At 36.4% G+C, this 27,085-nt stretch overlaps 2 protein-coding genes across 2 annotated transcripts in view; one reads left to right on the top strand and one right to left on the bottom strand.

Moving 5' to 3' along the window:
- Positions 1-3,453, top strand: part of LOC128697777 (uncharacterized) — a 111,934-nt gene extending 108,481 nt beyond the window's left edge. Inside the window, 1 exon segment of the mRNA XM_070099482.1 lies at positions 652-3,453. Coding sequence (XP_069955583.1) covers positions 652-1,275 — 624 coding nt within the window. The 3' untranslated portion in view covers positions 1,276-3,453.
- Positions 3,454-7,036: 3,583 nt separating this feature from the next.
- The window catches only part of LOC128697779 (uncharacterized), a 340,573-nt gene continuing 320,524 nt past the window's right edge, over positions 7,037-27,085 (bottom strand). Inside the window, exons 5-8 of the mRNA XM_070099648.1 lie at positions 23,369-23,484; positions 12,640-12,763; positions 10,144-10,198; positions 7,037-10,032 (exon numbers count right to left, since the gene is read on the bottom strand). Of these exons, the coding sequence (XP_069955749.1) occupies positions 8,816-10,032; positions 10,144-10,198; positions 12,640-12,763; positions 23,369-23,484 (1,512 nt within the window). The 3' untranslated portion in view covers positions 7,037-8,815. The remainder of the gene's footprint in view (positions 10,033-10,143; positions 10,199-12,639; positions 12,764-23,368; positions 23,485-27,085) is intronic.

Raw genomic sequence — 27,085 nt, 5'->3', positions numbered from 1 at the left:
ACAGGTGATGTTATAGTGCTACATGACAGGTGATGTTATAGTGCTACATGACAGGTGATGTTATAGTGCTACATGACAGGTGATGTTGTAGTGCTACATGAGAGGTGATGTTACAGTGTTGCATGAAAGGTGATGTTACAGTGCTACATGACAGGTGATGTTATAGTGCTACATGACAAGTAATGTTACAGTGCTACATGACAATGTAATGTTACAGTGTTATAGTGCTACATGACAGGTGATAATGTTACAGTGCTACATGACACGTTATGTTACAGTGCTACATGACAGGTGATGTTATAGTGCTACATGACAGGTAATGTTACAGTGCTACATGACAGGTGATGTTATAGTGCTACATGACAGGTGATGTTGTAGTGCTACATGAGAGGTGATGTTACAGTGTTGCATGAAAGGTGATGTTACAGTGCTACATGACAGGTGATGTTATAGTGCTACATGAGAGGTGATGTTACAGTGTTGCATGAAAGGTGAGAGTTAATGAGTACTGTTATATTCATGGGGAAGTCATAAACCCATGAGTCTTACAATACCTGGGAAGGGGAGCTGTAATTCCTTGGATAATCATGGCACTCCCCAGCCTCCCATTAAGAGAGTACTTCAAGTAAAGAGTTTAAATTGTCTATGCAGAGTGAAAAGGAGCGCGAGGGACAGGCATTACTGCAGCTGTACCGGGAACGCTCAGCTGGGTGGATCTCATCTCGCAGCCTTGGAGAGATGGAAGCACATCTTACCGCCTTACAGACATCCTCCACTCACACCCACACACACCTTACACGTGTACGTCTTGCCCTCGTCAACATGTACAGTGTGGCAAGAGCCTACCAGCGCTCTCTGCCACCTCTGGGACCCCGCGCTGCTACCGCCACTGTCTTAAAGCGCCTTCACAACTTCCTCCTGGATGCCATGACTGTCACAGCTGCTGCCCACACAGCCATTCAACCAGCATCGCTAAGACCCAGTGCTGCCAGCCTCAACCACCCCACTAAAAGAGAAAATATTCCTGCCAGGGCCACACAAAAAGACAGTGTCAAAAAGGAAAGCCCTGCCAATAAATCAGGTAAGGAAAATGCCAACAACAAACCAACCACAGTCGAAGTGGAGAGTAAATCTGAAAGTGTCAGCCGTAAGGGTTCAGACAAGATAACTAATGTTCACAAGCTAGCCAGAATGGAAAGCAGTAAGGCCCTTAAAAAAGACAGCATGACAGATCCATCAATTTTGAAATCGACTTCTGAAAGTGATGCAGTTTAAATTGCCAGTGTAGAAAAAGAAGAATTAACCAAGCTTCTTATTCAGTGAATGAGTGATACACCCATTAAAAAGTAACATTAATGAAGCAGAAGCCTGACTTTTTTTGTATCTATTCCCTGTTTCCTGGCAACAAAAGTTGTCTAACTATGATAAGGTATGGTATGCCCATATTGGAGGGAAGAAGCCTGTTACTTTTTGAGGTTTCACAATTGCCAAGTATAGAGGTGTGTACATGCAGCCAAAGTCATGTGCTCAGCTTGCTTGAATGACATCCATAGTTGCTACCACTTGAATTCATAACCTTTTGTAGTTCAGTGATTAGTGTACACAGTGACAAGTGTCTCATTTACGCATGTTGTATACAGCAATGAACTGAATAAAGTGGCAGCTACAGATGTAGGCATTTTGGCTATATTTTCATGCATTTAGGATAAGCTAAATTAGGTGTTTCAGGTCAAGCTCAGTTTTAGGGTAGAGTTCTACATGTAACAGCTTACTCAAGATATGGAGGCATACCCAGCTACAGTGGACCCTTAGTTAACGATGCCATCGGATAGCGATAAAATTGGATACCGATACGTTTTTGCGTCAAAATACTGGCTCAGTTAACGATAAAAAACTCTGTTAACGACAATCGTCCAGAACGTGCCTGCACGGCCTGAGCCGCCCGGCCACTCCAATGTGGCCAGTGTGCCATTGTTTACAAGCCAGTGCACACGATTCCACATGTACATGCGATACATTTTGTATTGTTCCATTGTGTTTAGTGCTTGTAACTGCTAAGCCACCATGGGCCCAAATAAAGCTTCTAGTGCCAGCCAGCCCTTTGGTAAAGGGCTGAGAAAGAGGGGAGAATGTGCCTTTTTCAGTGACTCTGCAGTATGTACGATACTAAAGCAGAAGGAGTCTATAAAGGCTATAGCGGCAGCCAGCGATAAAGCGTAGCATTAACTGTAGCAAGTAAGTTAAGCGATTAATCGATAGAAAAAGGACAGCACGAACCTAACTCCTCCAATGTTGTTGGAGTTATGTAGGGTGACTGACAACACCGCCATCTCTACCGCCTCCACCACCACTATGTATGGCTTATGCTCTCAGTGGCCCTTATACACCCAACAACAACAACAACACAGCAACACTCGTGACATACTTAATGACATATTTTATTCATTCTAGAGTATATGTCATGTTTCTATGTTATTAATATTGTTTATTATGTCATATTAGATGAATTATGCTAGATAAATAAGCTGTAGAGCTGATATTAGTGTCATATTGAAGGACTATAGTCTCCCAACACAATTCCTAACATATGCCAGAAACAGACTTCTCTGGAAAACTTTTTTGAGCAACAGGGGCCCAGTGGCTCTCAAGCTGGTCCTAGTGGCATTAAAAAACAAAGGAGGGAAGTAACTCAGGATAAGGACTTGGTACCTGAAGTCTTTATAGAGTGGGATTCCCCTTCCAAACAACCGTAAACTTCTCCATCCTCTCCCCTCCTCCCGTCTTCCATACATCACCATGTCTTCAATAAAGGTAAGTGTTATGTTATTATTGTTTTATTCTTCATGTATCATTGTTTTCTGTGTAGGGAAATGTATATTTCATGTAAAAAAAATTATTTTGTTTAATACCTTTGGGTGTCTGGAATGGATTAATTGGATTTCCATTATCTGTTATGGGGAAAATTAATTCGGATAACAATAAAATCAGTTAAGGACAAGCTCTTTGGTACGGATTAATATTGTTAACTGAGGGTCCACTGTATATTACTGGAACTACTGAATACTCCTGAGAGAACCACTTTGTTAATACCTGGACAATGTAGTCTTGAAGATTCAGGTGAAGCCAGCCAATATTCAGGCTTTAACTATAGCACCGGAGTGTGAAATCTTCATGTCGTTCAGCCACAATGAAGAAAATATGTAGTATTTTGGTGGAAATGGTTTCAAAGCCTGGAAGACCAACATTCAGAACTGAGAGATGATTGTGTACTGTAATGTAATCTTTTTTTCTGAATAAATATTTTTTATCAGTTTTCTACTAATAATCTTCTTGTACATATTGCCCAAATTCAAGGAAATGGCTATTATTAATGTAAGCACAAAAGATCTCTTCAAGGTATTTTAAAAAAAGTGGTGCCAGACCTCAGAAAAAAAAAAAGAACTTGTGCCAAGATAGTTGCATCTGTGACCTTTTATCTAACAAGATAAAATACTGCCAAGTGGTAAGCTTACTTCACTTCAAAGGTAACAGCCACAACAGTGCTGTTCACCAAAAGCTTTACATATGTAAGTTTGAAAAGTGTGACAGGCTGACTTGAGGTCACTGGGAATGGCATTTAGATTAATTATTTAGGTAATTGGTGCTTTCAATATAAAGTCGCCATCTTTTAAAATCTGACCAAGCAATGTTCTTTTATCATGGTTTGATATGCCTAGTTCTCTCAGTAAAAATAATAAGACAGACCTGGTATTATTACTCTTGTAAACAAACTTTATTTCTATAAAGTGGACTACAGTATATTATACAATTAGGGTGATTATAGAAAGCCTCTTATTATGTAAGGCATAATAAAGTCACACTTAATGTGTGACTTTACATGAAATTTTATAGATTCTTTCACTGACACACAAACTGCAAGGTGTATAGGTTACAAGTCAGCTTACACACAATACAAAATATTAATTCCAGCCTCCTGACCTTTCTTATGCACTTTAAAACTAAGATTCTTACAGTGAATTGTTTATCTAATTCTTTAGATAACATTGATGGAGCTCTATAACACCTGTTTAGGGCCAGGAAATCTCTCTCCAAGTTTACACAAAATATATTTTACAGAAATAAAGACATAAACACAAAAATCAAAATTAGTTACATTTACTAGAGTTACAATAAACTTATTAGAATCTTACAATCAAAATTTTGTATATTCTTGTGAAATTATTTATTACTCTATTGTATGGCAGTATTGTATTTTATTAGAAAAGTAAAAGTGAATAATGTAGGAAATAATATGAATACATAGTACAGTATTACCCTGAGATTCTCAGCAAACTCCACAAAAAATGTTAACTGACAACATTATATCATACACATCTTTTTTACTCTTAGGGATTTTGCTACAAATCCCTATCACAAACTGAAAAAAGTTACTAAAAAAAAAAAAGTATGCAATTTGCAGTAAATAAAAATTATACAGCACTTATGTAAAGCTTTGGTGAAAAATAATGGCCATTATTTGTATTGATTTTTGTTTGAAGATTTACAAATATGTTAATCTTCAAAAAATAACAAAAGATAAGCAAAAATTTCAATAAATAAACATTTTGTAACATAAATGAGACAATAAAACAGTAAACCGAAAAATCTGCTTCTTTTTATACTATATACTAGGTTGGAATACACTATTATATAAGAAAGCTTTTGGGGCAATTTATGTTAAAAAAAAAAAAAAGGAACTATGACTGTATTACTGCACATAGAAGAAACATGTACAGTAATACAGTGTACAAGTTGTAACAATAGTAATACAGTGTACAAGTTGTAACAACAGTAATACAGTGTACAAAATTGTAACAAGAGAAATACCTGTTGTGATCACATGCTTTATAATTACAGTGACCTTAAGAGATCTGAAATCTATGTAGAACTAAATACATTTCTATTACACAGCCATTGTGTTATACAAAGGACAGATGTAAGTAATACTTTGAGAAATTATCATTCGAAATGCTTAAAACATGTGTAAAATCAGTTTACAACTAATATTTCATTTTACGATATTTTAACTAAAAATGCTTAAATTGTTATCATCCATTTGTCAGCTACAAAGACATTCCAGTACTCAAGTTTATTATATTGTACAACAGAAATAATACTACTTGACAAATGCAAAATATCTGAATGGAGTATGTCAAGCAAAGGTTCAAAATAATTTATTATACATGATTAAATGTCGAGTAGGAAATGCTATGACAAAACAGTCACCTAATAGGCATCTGTTTTAGAGCATTTGTCTTAGCTGAAAGAACCAGGGTTTTATTCACAATCTGGGCAAAACAAAATGGTAAGTTTCAATACACTCAGTGGCCATGTTCACCTGCAGTAAACAGGTAAACACTGATCCAGGGATGAGTATCAAACTATAATTTGCTGGTGAGAACAGTGTACTGAGGTGAACTTCCACAGAATAAACAACTGTGTTTAATGCTGAAGAACTTTAACTCACATGGCTAGAGATTGTATTAATACTGGTAAAATTACCGACAATATGTTAAAGTAAAGGACACAAGTGCGACTAATGTGACATTTTATTGTGGCAATGTTTCGCTCTCCAGGAGCTTTGTCAATGGCTTGACAAAGCTCCTGGAGAGCAAAATCTTGCCACATTAAAATGTCACATTAGTTGCACTTGTGTCCTTTTACTTAACATGACTAAACATGACTTAACATGATTAAACTATGTCCAACATATGCCTTACATCAAGGGACCAGACTGTGCCAATGTATGTCATACTGTGTATGCCTTCAAATATTCCATCTACTGGCAATTTAGGTCTTGGCTCAAATGTTAGGGTCACCTTCCACTTCCTCACGTCTGGGAAAAAAATTAAAACGATGAAGGTGCATGCAGCACATAATGGACAATAGTGCCTCAGTAACAAACATGGTGTGGAAGTGACAGGAGGATGATTTATTTATTTCAAATTTATTACAATTTCATGATACTAAGAATGGAATTCAGCCAAAAAGCATATTATTTAGATTTAACTTATTATAATCCAAATTTCAAAAAGTACTAAAACTTGAAATAAATGGAATATTATATGATTTCCTTGTACATAATGCTAGAAGACAAAAAAAAAAAAAGAAAAAATTAACAGAATATTGCAATTGAGACTATGGTTATGCACATTTACACCAACATTACTGACACATGATCACTTAAAACCAACTTTACCACACCGTGAAACATAAGCTTTCTTTCGATTTCAGTTTCCTTTCTTCTGTGGTTCTATTTAACCCTTTAACTGTCCAAACGCAGATCTACGTTTGCTCACGTAGCTGAACGTAGATCTACATTTCTTTTACATTGTTTCTTATGGAGAAAATCAAGGTCGGAGAGCTACGCGTGCAAACGTAGATCTGATGAATGGTTTTGAAAACCGACAAGTTGAAGAATTGAGACACTTATGCAACACATGGGAATCTTTACTGAAGAAACGTTTCGCCACACAGTGGCTTCATCAGTCCAATACAAAGTAGAATTGGGTAAGGAGAGGAGAAGTTTGAGGTAATCAGTCCCTCAACCTGGAATCGATGTGTTCAGTCCATCACTCTTGTAGGAAGTGCAGCATAGGGCCAGAGAGGTGGCTTATATACTGCAGACAGATGAGGTGAAGCAGGAGGAGGTGGTAATCAGTCAGTTTTCAAAACCATTCATCACATCTGTCAGACACTGCAACATCATGGGATCTTGGTACAAAACTTCAACGCTTGCCCAACCTTTGGATGATGACCTACTTAAACTAGTGGCACAGTGGGACCTGCCACTAGTGTAAGTAGGTCATCATCCAAAGGTTGGGCAAGCGTTGAAGTCTTTGTACCAAGATCCCATGATGTTGCAGTGTCTGACAGATGTGATGAATGGTTTTGAAAACTGACTGATTACCTCAAACTTCTCCTTTCCTTACCCAATTCTACTTTGTATTGGACTGATGAAGCCACTGTGTGGCGAAACGTTTCTTCAATAAAGATTCCCATGTGTTGCATGAGTGTCTCAATTCTTCAAACGTAGATCTACGTTTGGACAGTTTAAGGGTTAAAAAAAAAAAAAACACTTTCAATCTATGAGGATTTTTTTTTTTAAATTTTACCATACAGGTATTTTTATTTCTGTGTCTGCCACAGTTTAAGGGTAAAATCTGAGCAATAAAGCCATGGCATGCGGAATCTTTATCACTCCAGCAGGTAAACCAAGAAGTTAATGATTACAAACAATCTGATTGCTTGGTCATATTTACTCACCGAGCAGCTTGAGTGGCAGAGCAAGTTATCATGGGCCATAATGATGTTCATCTGACCCAACAGGAAAAGGTTTATCATTCAGATATTGCCGTCATAATAAAAAAAAAATACAGTCACATCACTAACTGGCAATTTTCTAGCTGACACAGCAAGAAAAAACAATCAAGATTGCAGACAGCTATACAGTATAGTATTGTAATACTCAAGCTATTGTAATATTTCATTTAACCCTATCAGATAGAAGGGGTTTTTATATGATGCATATTACAGTAAAAATGAGGTGAGTTTTCACACCTGAAGGGAATATTTAGGCTTATTATAAATGGATGAATATTTTGAACAAATCCTATAAAATTTTAGTGAGTGGGCCTTCTCTGTGACCCCCCTTCCCTCCTACACATACATCATAGTTCTGAGGACAGAATATTCTACAAAGTGAAATGGAGACGAATGGTTTTTGGGACTTGATGAGCTGTTGGAGTGTGAGCAGGGTAATATTTTGTGAAGGGATTCAGGGAAACCAGTTAGTGAACTTGAGTCCTGGAAATGGGAAGTACAATGCCTGCACTTTAAAGGAGGGGTTTGGGATATTGGCAGTTTGGAGGGATGTTTAAACTGTCGTATCTGAGAGCCTCTGCAAAGACTGATTATGTATGAGTGATGGTGAAAGTGTTAAATGATGATGAAAGTTTTTTCTTTCTTTTTGGGTCACCCTACCCCTGTGGGAAATGGCCGACGTGTTAAAAAAAAAATCTAACATATTACTGTACAGTGGAACCCTGAGTTTCGAACAGCTCCCAACTCAACCAATTATGTAAGTGTATTATTGTAAGTGCTTTTGTAAGTGTATATTTGGGGGTCTGAAATGGACGAATCTAATTTATATTATTCCTTATGGGAATAAATTTGTTTGGTAATGGCACTCAAACAGCCTTCTGGAATGAAAAAAGTTCGAAACTGTGAAAGACTTATTTCAGCATCAGAAGCCCCAGCTGGTCCCACCTGGAATATATCACATCACAGTCATGGTGTAAAAGAAAAAGGCAACTGACCTTTCTAAGTTTCATCTGTTTTTTCTTCCAGTTTGCATCAGAAATGAACAAACACTACAGTATACCAGTCATTTGCAGTAATTTGTGTATCACTTTATCTATCATTGAAATGTAATAGAGTGCAAAACTAATATGCTAAAATGGCTTAACCAAATAGACTTACATTCAAAAGGTGCTTTTAGTTGAAACAATGATTAAATGAAACTTGTATCTTCTCTGTGAATAAGGAAAACAATGTGATACTGGCACCCTTCTGGCAAAACAGTAACAGAATGAGTGATAGTGAATGTTTTCTTTTTTGTTGGGTAACCTTACCTTGGAGAGAGACAGCTGGTGTGCAAAATAAATATACATGGGTTCTGAATACCATTCTTTGAAACTAACAATTATGAATTATATATAACATGAAAGTTATTGCTAAATTTAATTATGATCAGTAGATACGAGAAAAAGTGCAATCAGACATACAAGTGCTCTTTGGTAGACTTTTGGATCACTTTGCATTCTTTAAGGTGCTTTTCATATTCATCTCTTGCAAGAAATACTTTTCCACAAGCATAACACACTGTTAAAGGAGACAGGATAACCTGGCATGGTCGTAAGGCATTCTTATTTTTGTTTGGTGTTTTACATTCAAAAACATCGTTAGTTTTAGCCTTCAAAGAGCTTATTTCCATGGACTCCTTGAAGCTTTTTTGTTTATTATTCTTCACTGGAGAGTTCATATTGTATCTCCATGGTCCATTAAGTTTATCTGAATCTTCATTAAGTTTTTTCTTTGTTAATGAACTGTGGACATGCCAAAATTTGAAAACATTTGTTAAACATTCGTCTTTTCCGGATGAATCAGAATAAAAATCTACGTCATCCCCCCAAAATTCGGACATGTCATCCACTGGTGTAGTGACCAAAGTCTTTGGATCTACTGGTAAAACTGAGTCTTCAGTGGAGTTATATGATGGCAAATGATGTTTTGTGTTATCATTTGCATGTGTTAAAGATTTGTCAGAACTGAGAATCTTTGATGACCAAGGATGGGAATCATTAACCTCAACATTTAACAAGTCGTTTTGAAGTGAAAATGTTGGCAGCAAGTCTGACCCATCATGAGTTATGATGCTACACTTCTTGGAAATTTCTACTGGAATTTGGTCTGAGCATTGAAGAATTGGCAACTCATTTTCATGATGCAATGGCAATGAATTTGTTTCAGATGTTTCTCTTAATATTGAATTACTACATGCTGATGTTTCTGATACTTTTCTTAATTTATTCGTGTATGTCTGTGTAGGCATAGTGAGCAAGAAACTTGTTGAAGGAAAAGAATAAAATTTCCTGGTCTGTGGCTTGACACAATTTGTACATTCTGCTGTTAAACAGCAACCTTCTTCAATAAGCTTCATTTGTAATTGTTTCTCAGAAGCAGATTTCTCAGAGGTTATAGAGGTGTCTTGACTTTCATCTTTTTGTGACCTTGAGAGTGTGGGTGAAAGCTCATCTGAGAAAATACAGTCACATAAATGTGAAAATGAGTATGGACTATGAGAGGACCTTACCAGAGGAGTACAACTATTCTCACTTGATAATACTCTCAAGGGATAGAGATGTACTGGGCAATCTTTCTTGTGGTCTGCCTTCAATACTTCAGATTTTTCTATCTTATTTCCTTCCTTATCTGAAAGAGATTAGAAAGAATCCTTCAATATCAGGGGGCTAATGTACTGAATACTGCCATGCACAAATTCTATTTTCATGAGAGAAAAAATTTAAATGTGTTAAACATTACCTTTATTTCCAATGGAATATAACTCTCTTGCAACCTTTTCAGTGATTTGCTGCATCTATTAAAAAAAAAAAACAAGAAAAAGAAGACATAAATATTCCACAAGACAAAAGTTATACTGATCAAATAATCACCAGGAAATCCTGGCTATAAATGCACAACTCTCAAAATCATCATTAGATAAACAATTAGTACATGATCATCCATTACAGCGATGAATCTTCATGATATTTTTGCTACTTTTAACCCTTTCAGTGACTGTCACATAGATTTACAACTTTACTGCTCCCACAGATAAACGGTGAGCAGTAAATTTTGACCTAGATATGAGAGAATGGGTCTGTGAGGCGAGTGTGCACTGTATAAAAAAATCCTGCCCCAGGCGGTGAAAGACGGGGAAAAGTAAAACTCTACCAGTGTGTTTGGTTGAAAATAACAAATTTCAGGTGTTTTCTAGGATGGTTTTTATTTTGTTGACTGTTTCTTGGTATCATTAGATAGAATGAAAGACATACTATTGAAATGGAGATGATTTTGGTTGGTTTCAAGACTGGAAGTAGCTTGAAATTGGGGTCAAATTAGTGGAAATATTTGATTATTACTCATTCCTTTGCCAGACAACACACCCCCTTCTCCATTCTTCAAGAATTTAAACTTAATATACAAAATATGCACTCATATTACTGTGCTTATTATATATACAGAACATTAAACTCCATCATTTACCCTTCCTGTAAATGTCTTGACAGCTACAACAGAATGCACAGGTACAACACAGGACACAAAACTCTCTTTGACATCCCCATGTCCACCTCATCTTATGCAAAAATGCAATGCACACGAATGGCCTTAAGATCTGGAATTCAACTAGCAGAAAGTCCTCTGTCAGCCAATCAATTTACTGTTATGATTAAATTTTATCTTATTTCCCTAATGTAACTAATCCAACAATATGCTACACCAAACAAAACCAGCTTATCCAACTCTATCCCCATTCTTCCAGTCCTCCCCAGACTCCCACAAAAAATTAACTACTCACTCTATTCCATTATAATTCTAAGAAAATCTAATAAACTTCCTGTTTCCTCACTATCTCTTTAATTGCTTCAGTTTGAAACTGCTTAAGCAATCCCAATTACATTAAGACCACTGAATCAGTTTAAAGAATTAATGCATATTTTATGTTGTACTATTTTCATTTAGCTACATCTCTTCTTTGTATCAATGAATACTGAAAAATGTACTATTGTTCATTGAGCTACCTCACTTTTGTACATTAAAAAAAGTCTAGTTCTTAAGTAGTCAGCAAGCATTAGGAAACTTAATTTAAGCAAAACAAAAGTGGACACTGAGAGAAATATTAATTTTGGGGGGACCTGTAAAGTTTACTATAACAATTAAGTGAATTTAATAGCAATTTTGACTAAAGATGAGAGTGGTGATACAGTGGCCACTGGAGCTGCAGAATATAACTGCTAGTCAATGTTTAGTTAGATTAGAAGAATATGCCTGTGCTGCACAAGACTTGGGAAGCTCATTATAATGAGGACACAATGAATTCAGTTATGGAGTGAATGATGATTTTCTTCTTTTTTTTTGGAAATGCATACTGAAATTTTACTATTGCTCATTTAGCTACTTCACATTTTTGTACATTTAAAAACTACTACATGTACTTAATAACCCACGTCTAGTTCTCAAGTCGTGTTTAAGCATTAAGATTAATCTGACCAAAATGTACAGTATGCTAGAAGCTTTCTTTTGTGCCTAATAATATTTTATTACATGTAAACATGTTAAAAAATTATTACCTGAGAAACAGAGTAAATCTTCTATTTTTTGTGCAAATACTAATTCGAAATGGAAAGAAAGTGTAATATAGGAGAGGGGTAGAAATGTGACTAACAAAAAGAGTAAATGTTGTTTTAGTGCCAGGAATGTCTACATTGTTTATTATGAACTCTATTTTTAAAGCAGCATTTTTTTAAATTTTGTATGAAATTGGCCAAATTACCAAATTCTGATCACTTTATTAGTTAGCTGAAATAGTTGAATGGGCAATTTCTTGTACTAAATCAACAGAACTGAAGGCATACTAGCAAAATAGCCAAGAATATGGTCAAATGGAATTGACCTAAACTAGGACTCGGTGGGTGAAGTCGCCGGTGTGTAAACTGTGCCAAAACCATTAACTACGTGTCAGCGTCATTCCATAAATTTTCATGCCTTTGGCATTATTACCTTCAGAAAAATGTTCTCTACTATTTCATGATGGGGATGGGGGGTGTTGGACACAGATCAAGTTTCAGTTTGGGGGTCTGGACCCTGAAAGGATTAACCCTTAAACTGTCCAAACGAAGATCTACGTTGACATGCGTAGTGCTCTGAATGTAGATCTACATCCAATTTACATACTTTCAAATGGAGAAAATAAAAGGTCGGAGGGCTATGCAAGTCAATGTAGGTCTACATTTGGACAGTTTAAGGGTTAATGGTTACCTTTTCTTTTGTCTCTCCTTGTTCTGCTTTCACTGGTGCAATGATGATCTGTTTTTCAATTTTTTGTTTTAATTCTTCCATCTTTTTTATTTTTCTTTCAGATTTTCTCTCCCACGTGCATGGACTGTGAATAAAGAAACAATAATAATAATAATAACAATAATAATAATAATAATAATAATAATAATAATAATAATAATTATAATAATACAGCCTCTCCTCACTTAACAGAGTTCTGTTCTTTAGAACACATCGGTAAACAAATTTGTTGTTAAGTGTGGAGCATACTATAATGGTAGTGGGTTTGTGTCAACCATCTTTGATACTGTTTTAATGTCACCTTGGCACCATTTATAACATTTCTGGTATATTTTTAAGTGTTTATACAGTAGTTTACTGTATACACACTGTAATAAACAGAATAAAGGAAATCAGCTTTAATATACATTATTTAGGTATGCATGCTGATCAGAGAGCCTGTCGTAAGTCTGAGTCGCCGGTAAACGAGTACGTCGCTAAGTGAGGAGAGGCTGTAATATATATATATAGGTATACTAGGATGGTAGATGATACCCAAGGAGGTACTACCATCCTGCCAAATGAGTGTGAAATGGAAACCTGTAATTGATTTCACAATGGCAGGATTGCTGGTGTCTTATATTTCTGCCTCATAAACACACAAGATAACAGGTACATGTAGCTGCTTCTACATACATTTAGGCCACACTACACATACATGTACATATATGTATACACACTCATCTAAGTTTTATTTTCTTAATAGTTCTTGTTCTTTTTTATTATCCTTTCATCTCTCCATGGGAAAGTGGAAAAGAATCTTTCCTCCATAAGCTATTCATGTCATAAAAGGTGACTAAAATGCTGGGATCAAGGGACTAGTAACCTCCCTCTGTATAAATTACTAAACAAAAGAAGAAGTAAAAGCAAGGGTGTTGGGAGAGATGTGGGATTGGAAGATAAAGAATCTAACAAAAAGTAGGAGTTATCACAGTTGCTTACTGCTGATGACACTGTGCTTTAGGAAGATTCTGAAAGAAGTTGCAAAGGTTGGTTGATGAATTTGGGAGAGTGTGTAAAAGAAGGATATTAAAAGTGAACATAGGAAAGAGCAAGGTGATGAGATTAACAAAATATTTAGGAGAGTGGTGCATTGAGGCATTTGTGAAGACAAAGAATATCATCCATGGAGAAAAAAAGGGGAATGTATAATAATATAGTGGCACCAACACTCTTATATGGGTGTGAAGCATGGATTGTGACTTGCAGAAAAGAGAAGGCTGGAGGCTAGGGAGATGTTGTGTCTGAGGGTAATGAGTGGTGTAAATATTATGTAGAAAATTCATAGTGTATTATCATAGTGTATTAAAGTATTATCAAGAGGGCTGAAGAGGGGGTCTGGACATCTGGAGAGGATGGAACAAAGAAGGATGACTTGGAGGGTGTATAAATCTATAGTGGAGGGAAGGCAGGGTAGAGGTCATCCCAGGAAAGGATGGAGGGAGGGGATAAAGGTTTTGTGTGCGAGGGGCTTAGACATCCAGCAAGTGTGTGTGAGAGTGTCAGATAGGAGTGAGTGGAGGCAAGTGGTTTTTTACGATTTGATGTGCTGTTGGACTGTGAGCAAAATAACATTTATGAAGGGATTCAGGCCTATTTCAGGCCACTTCCAGTCTGAAACTGACCAAAATCATCTCCATTTGAAGTTTTCAATTGACAAGAAGAAACAGCCAATAAAAACATGAGAATTAGAAAAAAAAAAAAAAAAAAAGCCTCAGGATTGCTATTTTAACTCAAACACAACTTTAAAGGTTAGCTGTTCCTATCAAAACAGAGTCCATAATAAACAATGTAGACATTCATAGCACTAAAACGTGTCCTCTGTTCATTAGTCACGTCCCCAGCTCTCTCTTTCATAACACTTGCTTTCCATTTTGAATTCTTATTCACACAAAAGACTTACTCAAGGTCCATTCTCTCATCTTAAGGCCAAAATATAGTGATTACAGCATATCTGAGGGTGCTATGATTAAGTTGCAGATCTAGGTAAGTGACACTGGTTATTGTTTGTAATACTTCAATTGCTGTAATACTTCATATTGTAAATTATTTAAACTGTTCTATTTTAAAACTGTAATTTTTATAAAATAATTCAAAACTGTAATTATTCACTACTAAATTTCTCTACTAGACCTATTAAAGCTATATAGCATTACTTATTAATACTCAATTCTCTGTACCCAATGTAACTCACCTAATGACCATTTAATCTGTTATAGCCTAATTAATCTTAAGTTAATTTTAAGTTTGCCCAAAATGCTCTGCATATAAGGGGCTTTTGGCATGTATATTCAACTATTATATTTCTTTGTACAACTATGCATCCTATCAAAATAAAATATTATTGTATTATTATTATTATTATTATGATAATCATTAATGACAGGGATTTTCATGAGACAGTGAAAGGGTTAAAAACACTTTTAGTAGAGTTTATAGTTTAGTAAACCTTTAATTTAACCCGTAAATGGTCCAAATGTATATATACGTTTTTTTCAACATTTGAAAGTATGTAAAAAAAGTAGATCTTCTTTTTGTTTTTCTACATTTGAAAATGTGTAAAAAAAACTTTGATCTACTTTTTTTTTTGTTATATTTGAAAATATGTAAAAAAAACTTTGATCTACTTTTGTAGCACTACACATGTGAACGTAGATCTGCTTGGACCGTTTACGGGTTAAAGGCCTTTGGAACTATGTGACAAAACTTGCAGGATCAACTGAATCAGAAACAATGGACAAAATCCTGTTGAAAGAATTGTGTTATTGTTACAATTATGGCAAAAAATATCATCTCTATCCACCACAATCACCATTACCAGCCACTCACTCCTCCTTATTAGGCCATTAAACTGAAGGTTCACTACTTTCACATTTAGTCAGTACATTGCTAGTTACTGCAAATGTTGCTTATAATGTTAAGTTCAGGGTCAATGGTTTAATCCATAAATGAGAAACATTTTTAACCTTTTCAGGGTTTCGGCCGTACTAGTACGGCTTACGCACCAATGTCCATGACGTACTAGTACGCATAAATTCTAGCGCCTTCAAATCTAGTGAGAGAAAGCTGGTAGTCCTACGTATGAAAGAATGGGTCTATTTGGTCAGTGTGCGCAGTATAAAAAAAAATCCTGCTGCACACAGTGCGTAATGAGAAAAAAAAAACTTTGACCGTGTTTTGGGATTAAAACAGTGACTTTGCACTATATTTTCGTATGGTATTTATTGTTGTATTCTAGTTTTCCTGGTCTCATTGTATAGAATGGAAGACATATTACAGAAATTGAGATGATTTTGACTGGTTTTACAATGAAAAGTACCTTGAAATTGAGCTCAAAGTAGCAGAAATGTTCGATTTTTACCAAAGTTCAAAAGTAAACAAATCATGCTAAGCATCCAATACATGTCAACTGGTGAGTCTAATATTCTTTCACAAGTGCGCCGGTATTATTTATACCATTTCTACACTAATGCGGTAGTCTGCATAACAGTAAATCCTATTTTTTTTGTGAGAAGAAAAATTCAAAGTGGAAAGCAAAAGAAATGTAAGAGGGGCCTGGGGATGTGACTAATGAACAGAGAAAATGTTATTTTAGTGCCAGGAATGTCTTTCTTGTTTATTCTGGACCCTATTCGGAAATTGGCATCTTTTGAAATTTGTGTGAAATTGGCAAAATTGCTAAATTCTGACCATTGTATTGGATAGTTGAAATTGGTAAATTGGTGGTTTCTTGTACTCATTCGATAGAAAAAATGGAGTTCTAGCGAAATAGTTATGATTTTTGTCGCCTAGTACATTAGAATTGGCCGAAAATAGGGCTCAAAGTGGGAAAAATTGCCGATGCGTAAACATCATCGAGACCGCTAACTTCGCAAGAGCATAATTCCGTAAGTTTTCCATCAAATTTCATACTTTTGGTGTCATTATGATCGGGAAAAGATTCTCTATCTTTTCATAAGAAAAAATATTTTTTTTTTTGTTTTTCTTTTTTTAAATTTGGGGGACCCTGAGAACAAGTCTCTGAGAGGGCCTGTGGACCCTGAAAGGGTTAAAACCTGATACTGAAAATACAGTAGATGGTTGATTAAGACATAATCTTCTAGAATGTGTGAGTTGCAAAATTGCAGCATTTTTTGATCAAGACTATGAAGTTCATTTATGAGAGTGCCAGAAGCTTTGTTGGACATGCACCCACATGCAAAATCTTGAATACTGTACTACCACTGGATCCTGGAATTATTAGGTAATCCAAGTGTAATTACACACGAAGAGTGATGCAGAAACTTGTTGCAGCAATGGATGCTGATTCTGAGCTGGCAGTACCAAACTTTTGGCATAAATTTATCATTACAGATGCCATACGCTATGCCAGAAGAGCATGGAACAAAGTGCCCCAATCAACATTAAATGAAGCCTGGGAAAAGTTGTGGCCTAGTGTGGTGAATACTTTCATTGGTTTTTCCTCACTTGAGTAAGGTACAGGAAATAGTTCAGCTGGTAAGGAGATTACCAGATGATAACTTTGAAGATATGCAGGAAGATGATGTGAATGAGCTCTTAAATGATGATGATGAAGACAGGAGTCTAGAGGAAATGTTGGCAGAGCTCAACACCCAGACACAAGGGAAGCAGATAAGAGAGAAAGAAAAACCAATTATATATTTTTTTTTTATTATTATCACACTGGCCGATTCCCACCAAGGCAGGGTGGCCCGAAAAAGAAAAACTTTCACCATCATTCACTCCATCACTGTCTTGCCAGAAGGGTGCTTTACACTACAGTTTTTAAACTGCAACATTAACACCCCTCCTTCAGAGTGCAGGCACTGTACTTCCCATCTCCAGGACTCAAGTCCGGCCTGCCAGTTTCCCAGAACCCCTTCATAAATGTTACTTTGCTCACACTCCAACAGCACGTCAAGTATTACAAACCATTTGTCTCCATTCACTCCTATCAAACATGCTCACGCATGCCTGCTGGAAGTCCAAGCCCCTAGCACACAAAACCTCCTTTACCCCCTCCCTCCAACCTTTCCTAGGCCAACCCCTACCCCACCTTCCTTCCACTACAGACTGATACACTCTTGAGGTCATTCTGTTTTGCTCCATTTTTTCTACATGTCCGAACCACCTCAACAACCCTTCCTCAGCCCTCTGGACAACAGTTTTGGTAATCCCGCACCTCCTCCTAACTTCCAAACTATGAATTCTCTGCATTATATTCACACCACACATTGCCCTCAGACATGACATCTCCACTGCCTCCAGCCTTCTCCTCGCTGCAACATTCATCACCCATGCTTCACACCCATATAAGAGCGTTGGTAAAACTATACTCTCATACATTCCCCTCTTTGCCTCCAAGGACAAAGTTCTTTGTCTCCACAGACTCCTAAGTGCACTACTCCCCCTTTTACCCTCATCAATTCTATGATTCACCTCATCTTTCATAGACCCATCCGCTGACATGTCCACTCCCAAATATCTGAATACATTCACCTCCTCCATACCCTCTACCTCCAATCTGATATCCAATCTTTCATCACCTAATCTTTTTGTTATCCTCATAACCTTACTCTTTCCTGTATTCACTTTTAATTTTCTTCTTTTGCATACCCTACCAAATTCATCCACCAATCTCTGCAACTTCTCTTCAGAATCTCCAAAGAGCAGTGTCATCAGCAAAGAGCAACTGTGACAACTCCCACTTTATGTGTGATTCTTTATCTTTTAACTCCACGCCTCTTGTCAAGACCCTCGCATTTACTTCTCTTACAACCCCATCTATAAATATATTGAACAACCACGGTGACATCACACATCCTTGTCTAAGGCCTACTTTTACTGGGAAATAATTTCCCTCTTTCCTACATACTCTAACTTGAGCCTCACTATCCTCGTAAAAACTCTTCACTGCTTTCAGTAACCTACCTCCTACACCATAAACTGCAACATCTGCCACATTGCCCCCCTATCCACCCTGTCATACACCTTTTCCAAATCCATAAATGCCACAAAGACCTCTTTAGCCTTATCTAAATACTGTTCACTTATGTGTTTCACTGTAAACACCTGGTCCACACACCCTCTACCTTTCCTAAAGCCTCCTTGTTCATCTGCTATCCTATTCTCCATCTTACTCTTAATTCTTTCAATTATAACTCTACCATACACTTTACCAGGTACACTCAACAAACTTATCCCCCTATAATTTTTGCACTCTCTTTTGTCCCCTTTGCCTTTATACAAAGGAACTATGCATGCTCTCTGCCAATCCCTAGGTACCTTACCCTCTTCCATACATTTATTAAATAATTGCACCAACCACTCCAAAACTATATCCCCACCTGCTTTTAACATTTCTATCTTTATCCCATCAATCCCGGCTGCCTTACCCCCTTTCATTTTACTTACTGCCTCACGAACTTCCCCCACACTCACAACTGGCTCTTCCTCACTCCTACAAGATGTTATTCCTCTTTGCCCTATACTCGAAATCACAGCTTCCCTATCTTCATCAACATTTAACAATTCCTCAAAATATTCCCTCCATCTTCCCAATACCTCTAACTCTCCATTTAATAACCCTCCTCTCTTATTTTTAACTGACAAATCCATTTGTTCTCTAGGCTTCCTTAACTTGTTAATCTCACTCCAAAACTTTTTCTTATTTTCAACAAAATTTGTTGATAACATCTCACCCACTCTCTCATTTGCTCTCTTTTTACATTGCTTCACCACTCTCTTAACCTCTCTCTTTTTATTCATATACTCTTCCCTCCTTGCATCACTTCTACTTTGTAAAAACTTCTCATATGCTAACTTTTTCTCCCTTACTACTCTCTTTACATCATCATTCCACCAATCGCTCCTCTTCCCTCCCGCACCCACCTTCCTGTAACCACAAACTTCTGCTGAACACTCTAACACTACATTTTTAAACCTACCCCATACCTCTTCGACCCCATTGCCTATGCTCTCATTAGCCCATCTATCCTCCAATAGCTGTTTATATCTTACCCTAACTGCCTCCTCTTTTAGTTTATAAACCTTCACCTCTCTCTTCCCTGATGCTTCTATTCTCCTTGTATCCCATCTACCTTTTACTCTCAGTGTAGCTACAACTAAAAAGTGATCTGATATATCTGTGGCCCCTCTATAAACATGTACATCCTGAAGTCTACTCAACAGTCTTTTATCTACCAATACATAATCCAACAAACTACTGTCATTTCGCCCTACATCATATCTTGTATATTTATTTATCCTCTTTTTCTTAAAATATGTATTACCTATAACTAAACCCCTTTCTATACAAAGTTCAATCAAAGGGCTCCCATTATCATTTACACCTGGCACCCCAAAAAAAACCTGAAGAAAATAATTAACATTGCAAGTTACCTGAGTAGTTCCATGTTGCTGCTAAATTAGCAAACTTTTTCACTGAAAAGGGCCCTGATAACTCTAAAAGTACTGCTTTGAAATGGGGTTTAGAGCAGCTGATGAAGCCTTACTGTCTGCTGTATAAAGCACTGTAGGGTAAAAGAGACCAGAGATGCATGGAATTTTTCACCACTGGTGTCAACCATCCACCTCAGCTAATTATCCACAACCTTCCATCTCAGCCCAGTAGGGCCACAGTATTCCTCTCTACTCCTTTCAAAATCATCGACATACACCAGCAACTACAATCTAGGTTAAGAAATATTATTTATGTAGCATTTGTAGCCTTAAGCAATGTATTAAACATAATTCATTATAACAATAAACTGCAATTACATTCTATTTTTTTTTAATTTTTGATAGCTAAAAAAAGAGGTTTGCTATTTTTTTTGGGGTGTGGGTGTGGGTGGGGGTGTTTGATGAATGTAACCTTATTTTTCCAATATTTTCTTTAGTTTGTTTTAGAGAATTTTTTAATTAGAAATAATTTTTAAGAATGTAACTATTGTCTTAACCCTTTAACCCTTTCAGGGTCCAAGGCCAAAATCTGAAGTGGTGCCCCAGTGTCCAAGAATTTTCAAAAAAAAAAAAAATTTTTATTTTTTCTTATGAAATGGTAGAGAATCTTTTTGTGAATGTAATAAAACAAAAAGTACGAAATTTGATGGAAAATTGACGAAATTATGCTCTCGTGAATTTTGATGTGTCAGCGATATTTACGAATCGGCGATTTTGCCGACTTTGACTCCCATTTTAGGCCAATTACATTATTCCAGTCGACCAAATTCTTAGCTATTTCACTAGTATTACTTCTATTCTATCGATTGAGCACAAGAAATTGCCAAGTCAACTGTTTCAACTACAAAATAAAGTGACCGGAAATTGGTAATTTGGCCAATTTAACACAAAGTTCAAAATATTCCAACTTCAAAATAAGGTCCAGAATAAACAATGTAGGCATTCCTGGCACTAAACTAACATTTCCTCTGTTCATTAGTTATGTTTTGAGGCTTGACAAATAAATTCCATTTTTATTTTTTATTCACATAATGAATTTTTATTCGCACCAAAAAATAGAAGATTTACTGTTATGCAATATTGTAATAATTGTATAAATATCATCACCACATTTGTGAATGTATATTAGACCCACCAGCTGGCATGTATTAGACGTGTGAGGTCGTTTTTTTACTCTTGAACATCGGCAAAAATTTAACATTTCCGCCACTTTGAGCTCAGTTTCAAGCCATTTCCAGTGCTAACACCAATCAAAATTATCTCTATTTCTGTAATATGTCTTCCATTCTATCAAATGAGACCAAGAAATCACAAATACAACTATAAAAAACATACGAAAAAACACTGCAAAATCGCTGTTTTAATCGAAAATCATGGTCTCAGTTTTTTTCTCTCATTATACACAGTGTGCTGCAGGATTTGTTTTATGTGGTGCACACATACCACATAGATGTATTCTCTCATATCTAGGCCCAAATTTACCACTCACAGTTTATCAGAGTGAGCTGAGCTCATGATGTAGATCTACGGTTTGGACCCTGAACGTAAAGCCGTAGATCTACGGGACGGACCCTGAAAGGGTTAAGGGTCAGTGCTGTAGTTCTATGGTTTTGAACTCTAGGTCAGTGCCACAGAACTAATGTCACAAGCTCAGCTCATGCAGATAACCTGTGAGGGGTGAATTTTGGCCTAAATATGAGAAAGAATGGGTCTATGTGGTGAGTGAGCACCATATAAAAAAGGTCCTACCCCATGCAGTGCATGATAGGAAAAACTTATCAGGTGTTTGGTTTAAAACAGCAAATTTGCAGTGTATTTTCAGATTTTTTTATGGTTTTATTCTCGGTTTCTTGGTATCATTTGACAGAATGGAAGATATATTACTGAAACAGAAAGGATTTTGATTGGTTTCAGGACTGAAAGTAGCTTGAAATTGAGCTCAAAGTAGCAGAAATATTCGATTTCTGCCAATATTCCAGAGTAAACAAATTATGTCACTTGTTCAATACACATCCAATTAGTTGATCTAATATGCATTCACAAATGCACTGACATTATTTATACAATTATTATGATAATGCATAACAGTAAACCTTCAATTTTTTTTGTATGAATAAAAATTCAAAATGGAAAACAAGTGTAATATAAAAGAGGCCTGGGAACATAACTCATGAACAGAGGAAATGTTATTAATGCCTGCTTTGTTTATTCTGGACCCTATTCTGAAACTGGCATATTTTGAAATTTGGGTGAAATTGGCCAAATTACCAATTTTTGATCACTTTATTGGGTAGCTGAAATAGCTGACTGGGCGATTTCTTGTGCTCAATCGATAAAATGGAAGACATATTAGTGAAATAGCTAAGAATTTGGTCGACTGGAACAATGTAATTGGCCTAACATAGGACTCAAAGTGGGCAAAATCGCCAATGAGTAAATATTGCTGATACAGCAAAATTTGCAAAAGCATAATTTTGTCAATTTTCATTCAAATTTCATACTTTTTGTTTTATAACCTTCAGAAACAGATTCTCTATCATTTCATAAGAAAAATTAACATTTTTTTTTTTTTGTGAAAATTCTTTGACCCTGTGGATACTTTTCAGATTGGGGGTCTGGACCCCTCAAGGGATTAATCAACAGTCAAGTGTAGTGAAAAAAAGATTTCTTGGTATCAGCAGTAGGGAGAACAAACAACTATATTTTCAAATTAAAGTACCTATGAAAGAATGCAGAATGGACATTTTAAAATATTTCTTCATATTGCAGTCAACATCTGGAACGGAATCCAAATGCAGGTATTGTGTGATTCAACTAAAAGAAACTCTGAAAATTGATTAAAAATAAGACACCACAAGCAGACGCTCCATTCTTGTCATTACAAGTACATAAATATTATTTACTCACTACATAGATGCTTTCTTTTTCCTGTCACTCTCTTTTTTCACTCTCTCTGCAGTTACAGTGGACCCCCGCTTAACGATCACCTCCCAATGCGACCAGCTATGTAAGTGTATTTATGTAAGTGCGTTTGTACGTGTATGTTTGGGGGTCTGAAATGGACTAATCTACTTCACAATATTCCTTATGGGAACAAATTCGGTCAGTATGAAAAAATATCGTTATCCGGGGGTCCACTGTATATCTATACATATTCTGACTCTTCAGTCATCTTGTATTTGTATCATACTTGTTATCTTCTTGTGTTTCCTTAAGATTTGTCATGGGTGCCTCAACCTGGTCATCAGAAATATCCTCTTCCTTTATGTCTATTTCTTCCATTTTATTCCAGTCTTTTAGAGCACTCTGTGAAAGACAAAAAATAATCTTATTTTAAAAGATATATTACTTGTTATTGCAAATGTTAACAAAACAAATCTCTTATCAAACAAGAAGTAAAAAGTTGAAAATCACGAGAGAGATTATTAACCCTTTGACTGTTTTGGTTGTATATATATGTCTTACGAGCCAGTGTTTCGGACGTGTATGTACTCAATAATTCTAGCGGCTTCAAATCAAGCAGGAGAAACCTGGTAGGCCCACATGTGAGAGAATGGGTCTGTGTGGTCAGTGTGCACCACATACAAAAATCCTGCAGCACGTAGTGCATAATGAGAAAAAAAAAAAACTAACCGTTCTTTCTGGATTAAAACGCCGACTTTGAGGTGTATTTTCGTATAGTATTTATCGTTGTATTCTCATTTTCATGGTCTCACGTGATAAAATGGAAAACATATTGCAGAAATAGAGATGATTTTTATTAGTTTCACAACGAAAACGACCTTGAAATTAAGCTCAAAGTAGCGGAAATGTTCGATTTTTACCAATGTTCAAGAGTAAGCAAATCACACCACACGTCCAATACACGTCAACTGGGGAGTCTAATATCTTTCACTAGTACACTGATATTATTTATACCATTTTTACAATAATGCAGTAGTCTGCATAACAGTAAATTTTGCATTTTTTGTATGAATAAAAATTCAAAATAGAAAGCAATAGTAATATAAGAGGGGCCTAGAGACATGACTAATGAACAGAGGATATGTAATTTTAGTGCCAAGAATGTCTACATTGTTTACTTTGGACCCTATTTTGAAATTGGCGTCTTTTAATTTGCGTGAAATTGGCCAAATTGCCAATGTCTGACCACTTTATTGGTAGTTCAAATCGGTAAATGGGCGGTTTCTTCTACTCAATTGATAGAAAAAATGGAGTTTAAAGAAATAGCTATGAGTTTGGTTGACTGGAACAACAGAATTGGCCAAAAACGGGTCAAAGTCGGCGAAATCGCCGATGCATGTGTTGCCGAGACCGCTAACTTCATGAGAGCGTAATTCCGTGGGTTTTCGGTCAAATTTCATACTTTTGGTGTCATTACCATCTGGAAAAGATTCTCTATCATTTCATAATAAAAAATAATTTTTTTTTTCCAAAAGTTTTGCAACAAAGAATGAGTTTCAGAAAGGGGCTTGCGACAGTCAAAGGGTTAATTTCTTCCGATATTATTCAACATTAGAGAAAGAACACAGTAAAATAAATAAGAAAGTAATGTATCTCCTAGTACAGTACATTTTGATTTTGGAGAATAGGTACTTAATCAGACATAAAAGCCCACTTCTCACACCCCAACTTGTAATTTATCTATTAAATTTCTTACCTCATAATACCCTTCTTTTTGTATTAACTGTTTTTACTATACGTATTGTACACATAACCTCAAATGCTGAACATAATGTTAGTGTTTGCATAATCCTTGCACTGTCCCCTTACTTAAGTCTGTTATAATTTACAAATCATATTTTGAGAGAGGAGTGACGGCAGGCTATCTTCCTACTGATTCTGGCTTTATTTTGGCCAAATTATTATTATACATGTAATCAGAAAAATATTTTGGCCAAAGTGTGTGTGGTGTTAGTTACTTCAGCTCAAAACATTATCAGCCCCTCATGTATGGTTCATACAAAATAAAAGTTGTACAGCTGATTCAGATGTACTGTATATATTCTGATACTGAAAAGTTAGATATGACTTTGGCTGGGTGCCAAAGTCATTGTCAATATCTCTCTCCACATCTCTCTGACTGCCTCCCACACCATCTTGCTACAGTACTTAGTACATGTATATGTTAATATTCTTGCTTCTCAAATGCATGCATCTTTAGTATAGTACTGTATATGCTTGTCTTATATTAGTGATGAATTCCCATGTCTGGTACATTTTAATAAAGAAAATTGTGACTTTTACTGGCAGCTTGATAAAGTTCATGATATCAGAAGTCCAGCACTCCAAAACAAGATGAAGAAAGCAGCTGGTGCTGCCAACCACATTTTTGTATTTTGTTTCCCTTTAACATCATCAAATGCAATTATATTTGGCTTATGTTTGTTTGGTATAGATGTGGCAAGCTCCTATATGCTTGGTATAATTATATTTTTTTTATTAACACATCGGCCGATTCCCACCAAGGCAGGGTGCCCCGAAAAAGAAAAACTTTCATCATCATTCACTCCATCACTGTCTTGCCAGAGGGGTGCTTTACACTACAGTTATAAAACTGCAATATTAACACCCCTCCTTCAGAGTGCAGACACTGTACTTCCCATCTCCAGGACTCAAGTCCGGCCTGCCGGTTTCCCTGAATCCCTTCATAAATGTTACTTTGCTCGCACTCCAACAGCACGTCAAGTATTAAAAACCATTTGTCTCCATTCACTCCTTTCAAATACGCTCATGCATGCTTGCTGGAAATCCAAGCCCCTCGCACACAAAACTTCCTTTACCCCCTCCCTCCAACCTTTCCTAGGCCAATCCCAACCCCACCTTCCTTCCACTACAGATTTACACACTCTCGAATTCATTCTGTTTTGCTCCATTCTCTCTACATGTCTGAACCACCTCAACAATCCCTCCTCAGCCCTCTGGATAATAGTTTTGGTAATCCCACACCTTCTCCTAATTTCCAAACTACGAATTTTCTGCATTATATTCACACCACACACTACCATCAGACATGACATCACTGACTCTAGCCTCCCCATGCTTCACACCCATACAAGAGTGTTGGTGCAACTATACTGTCATACATTCCCCTTTTTGCTTCCACAGACAAAGTTCTTTGTCTCCACAGACTCCTAAGTGCACCACTCATCCTTTTCCCCTCATCAATTCTATGATTCACCTCATCCTTCATAGACCCATCTGCTGACACATCCATTCCTAAATATCTGAATACATTCACCCCTCCATACTCTCTCCCTCCAATCTGATATCCAATCTTTCATCACCTAATCTTTTTGTTATCCTCATCATCCTATATTCACTTTTAATTTTCTTCTTTTACATACCCTACCAAATTCATCCACCAACCTCAGCAACTTCTCTTCAGAATCTCCCAAAAGCTCAGTGTCATAAGCAAAGAGCAAGTGTGACAACTCCCACTTCGTGTTTGATTCTTTATCTTTATCTTGGTAAGGAAATGTAGCCTGGTCTCAGACCGGGCCACGGGGGTGTTGACCCCTGAAACCCTCTCCAGGTATGTATTGAGTGTGTCAGCCGATTAACCTTGATATATTAAAATTCAGTCCATTAGGCCCACATAAATTCTCCCTACACTCTTCAAATGTTTCAAGAAGCAACTAAAGCAATGTAAAGTAAGATAATTTTTACCCAGAAAAATATTAAAAATAAAGTTGATCTGTAAATAGAGAGGTGTTTAAAACATAACACTATTTTCCTAATGTTCTTTACGTCATATAATGCCACTTTAGTTATGAACAGATTATCAGTCATGTAACATGTGCATTAACTAAGTACTTGCTGTATATACAGTACCACTATAATTTCTCATTCAAACCTAAAGCAGTATATTTGTACATGAATAAATTTACTATTTAATTAACATAAT

This window comes from Cherax quadricarinatus, chromosome 68, assembly GCF_038502225.1.
Source record: "Cherax quadricarinatus isolate ZL_2023a chromosome 68, ASM3850222v1, whole genome shotgun sequence".
Classification (NCBI taxonomy): domain Eukaryota; kingdom Metazoa; phylum Arthropoda; class Malacostraca; order Decapoda; family Parastacidae; genus Cherax; species Cherax quadricarinatus.
This window is presented reverse-complemented; position numbering and strand designations above follow the sequence as displayed.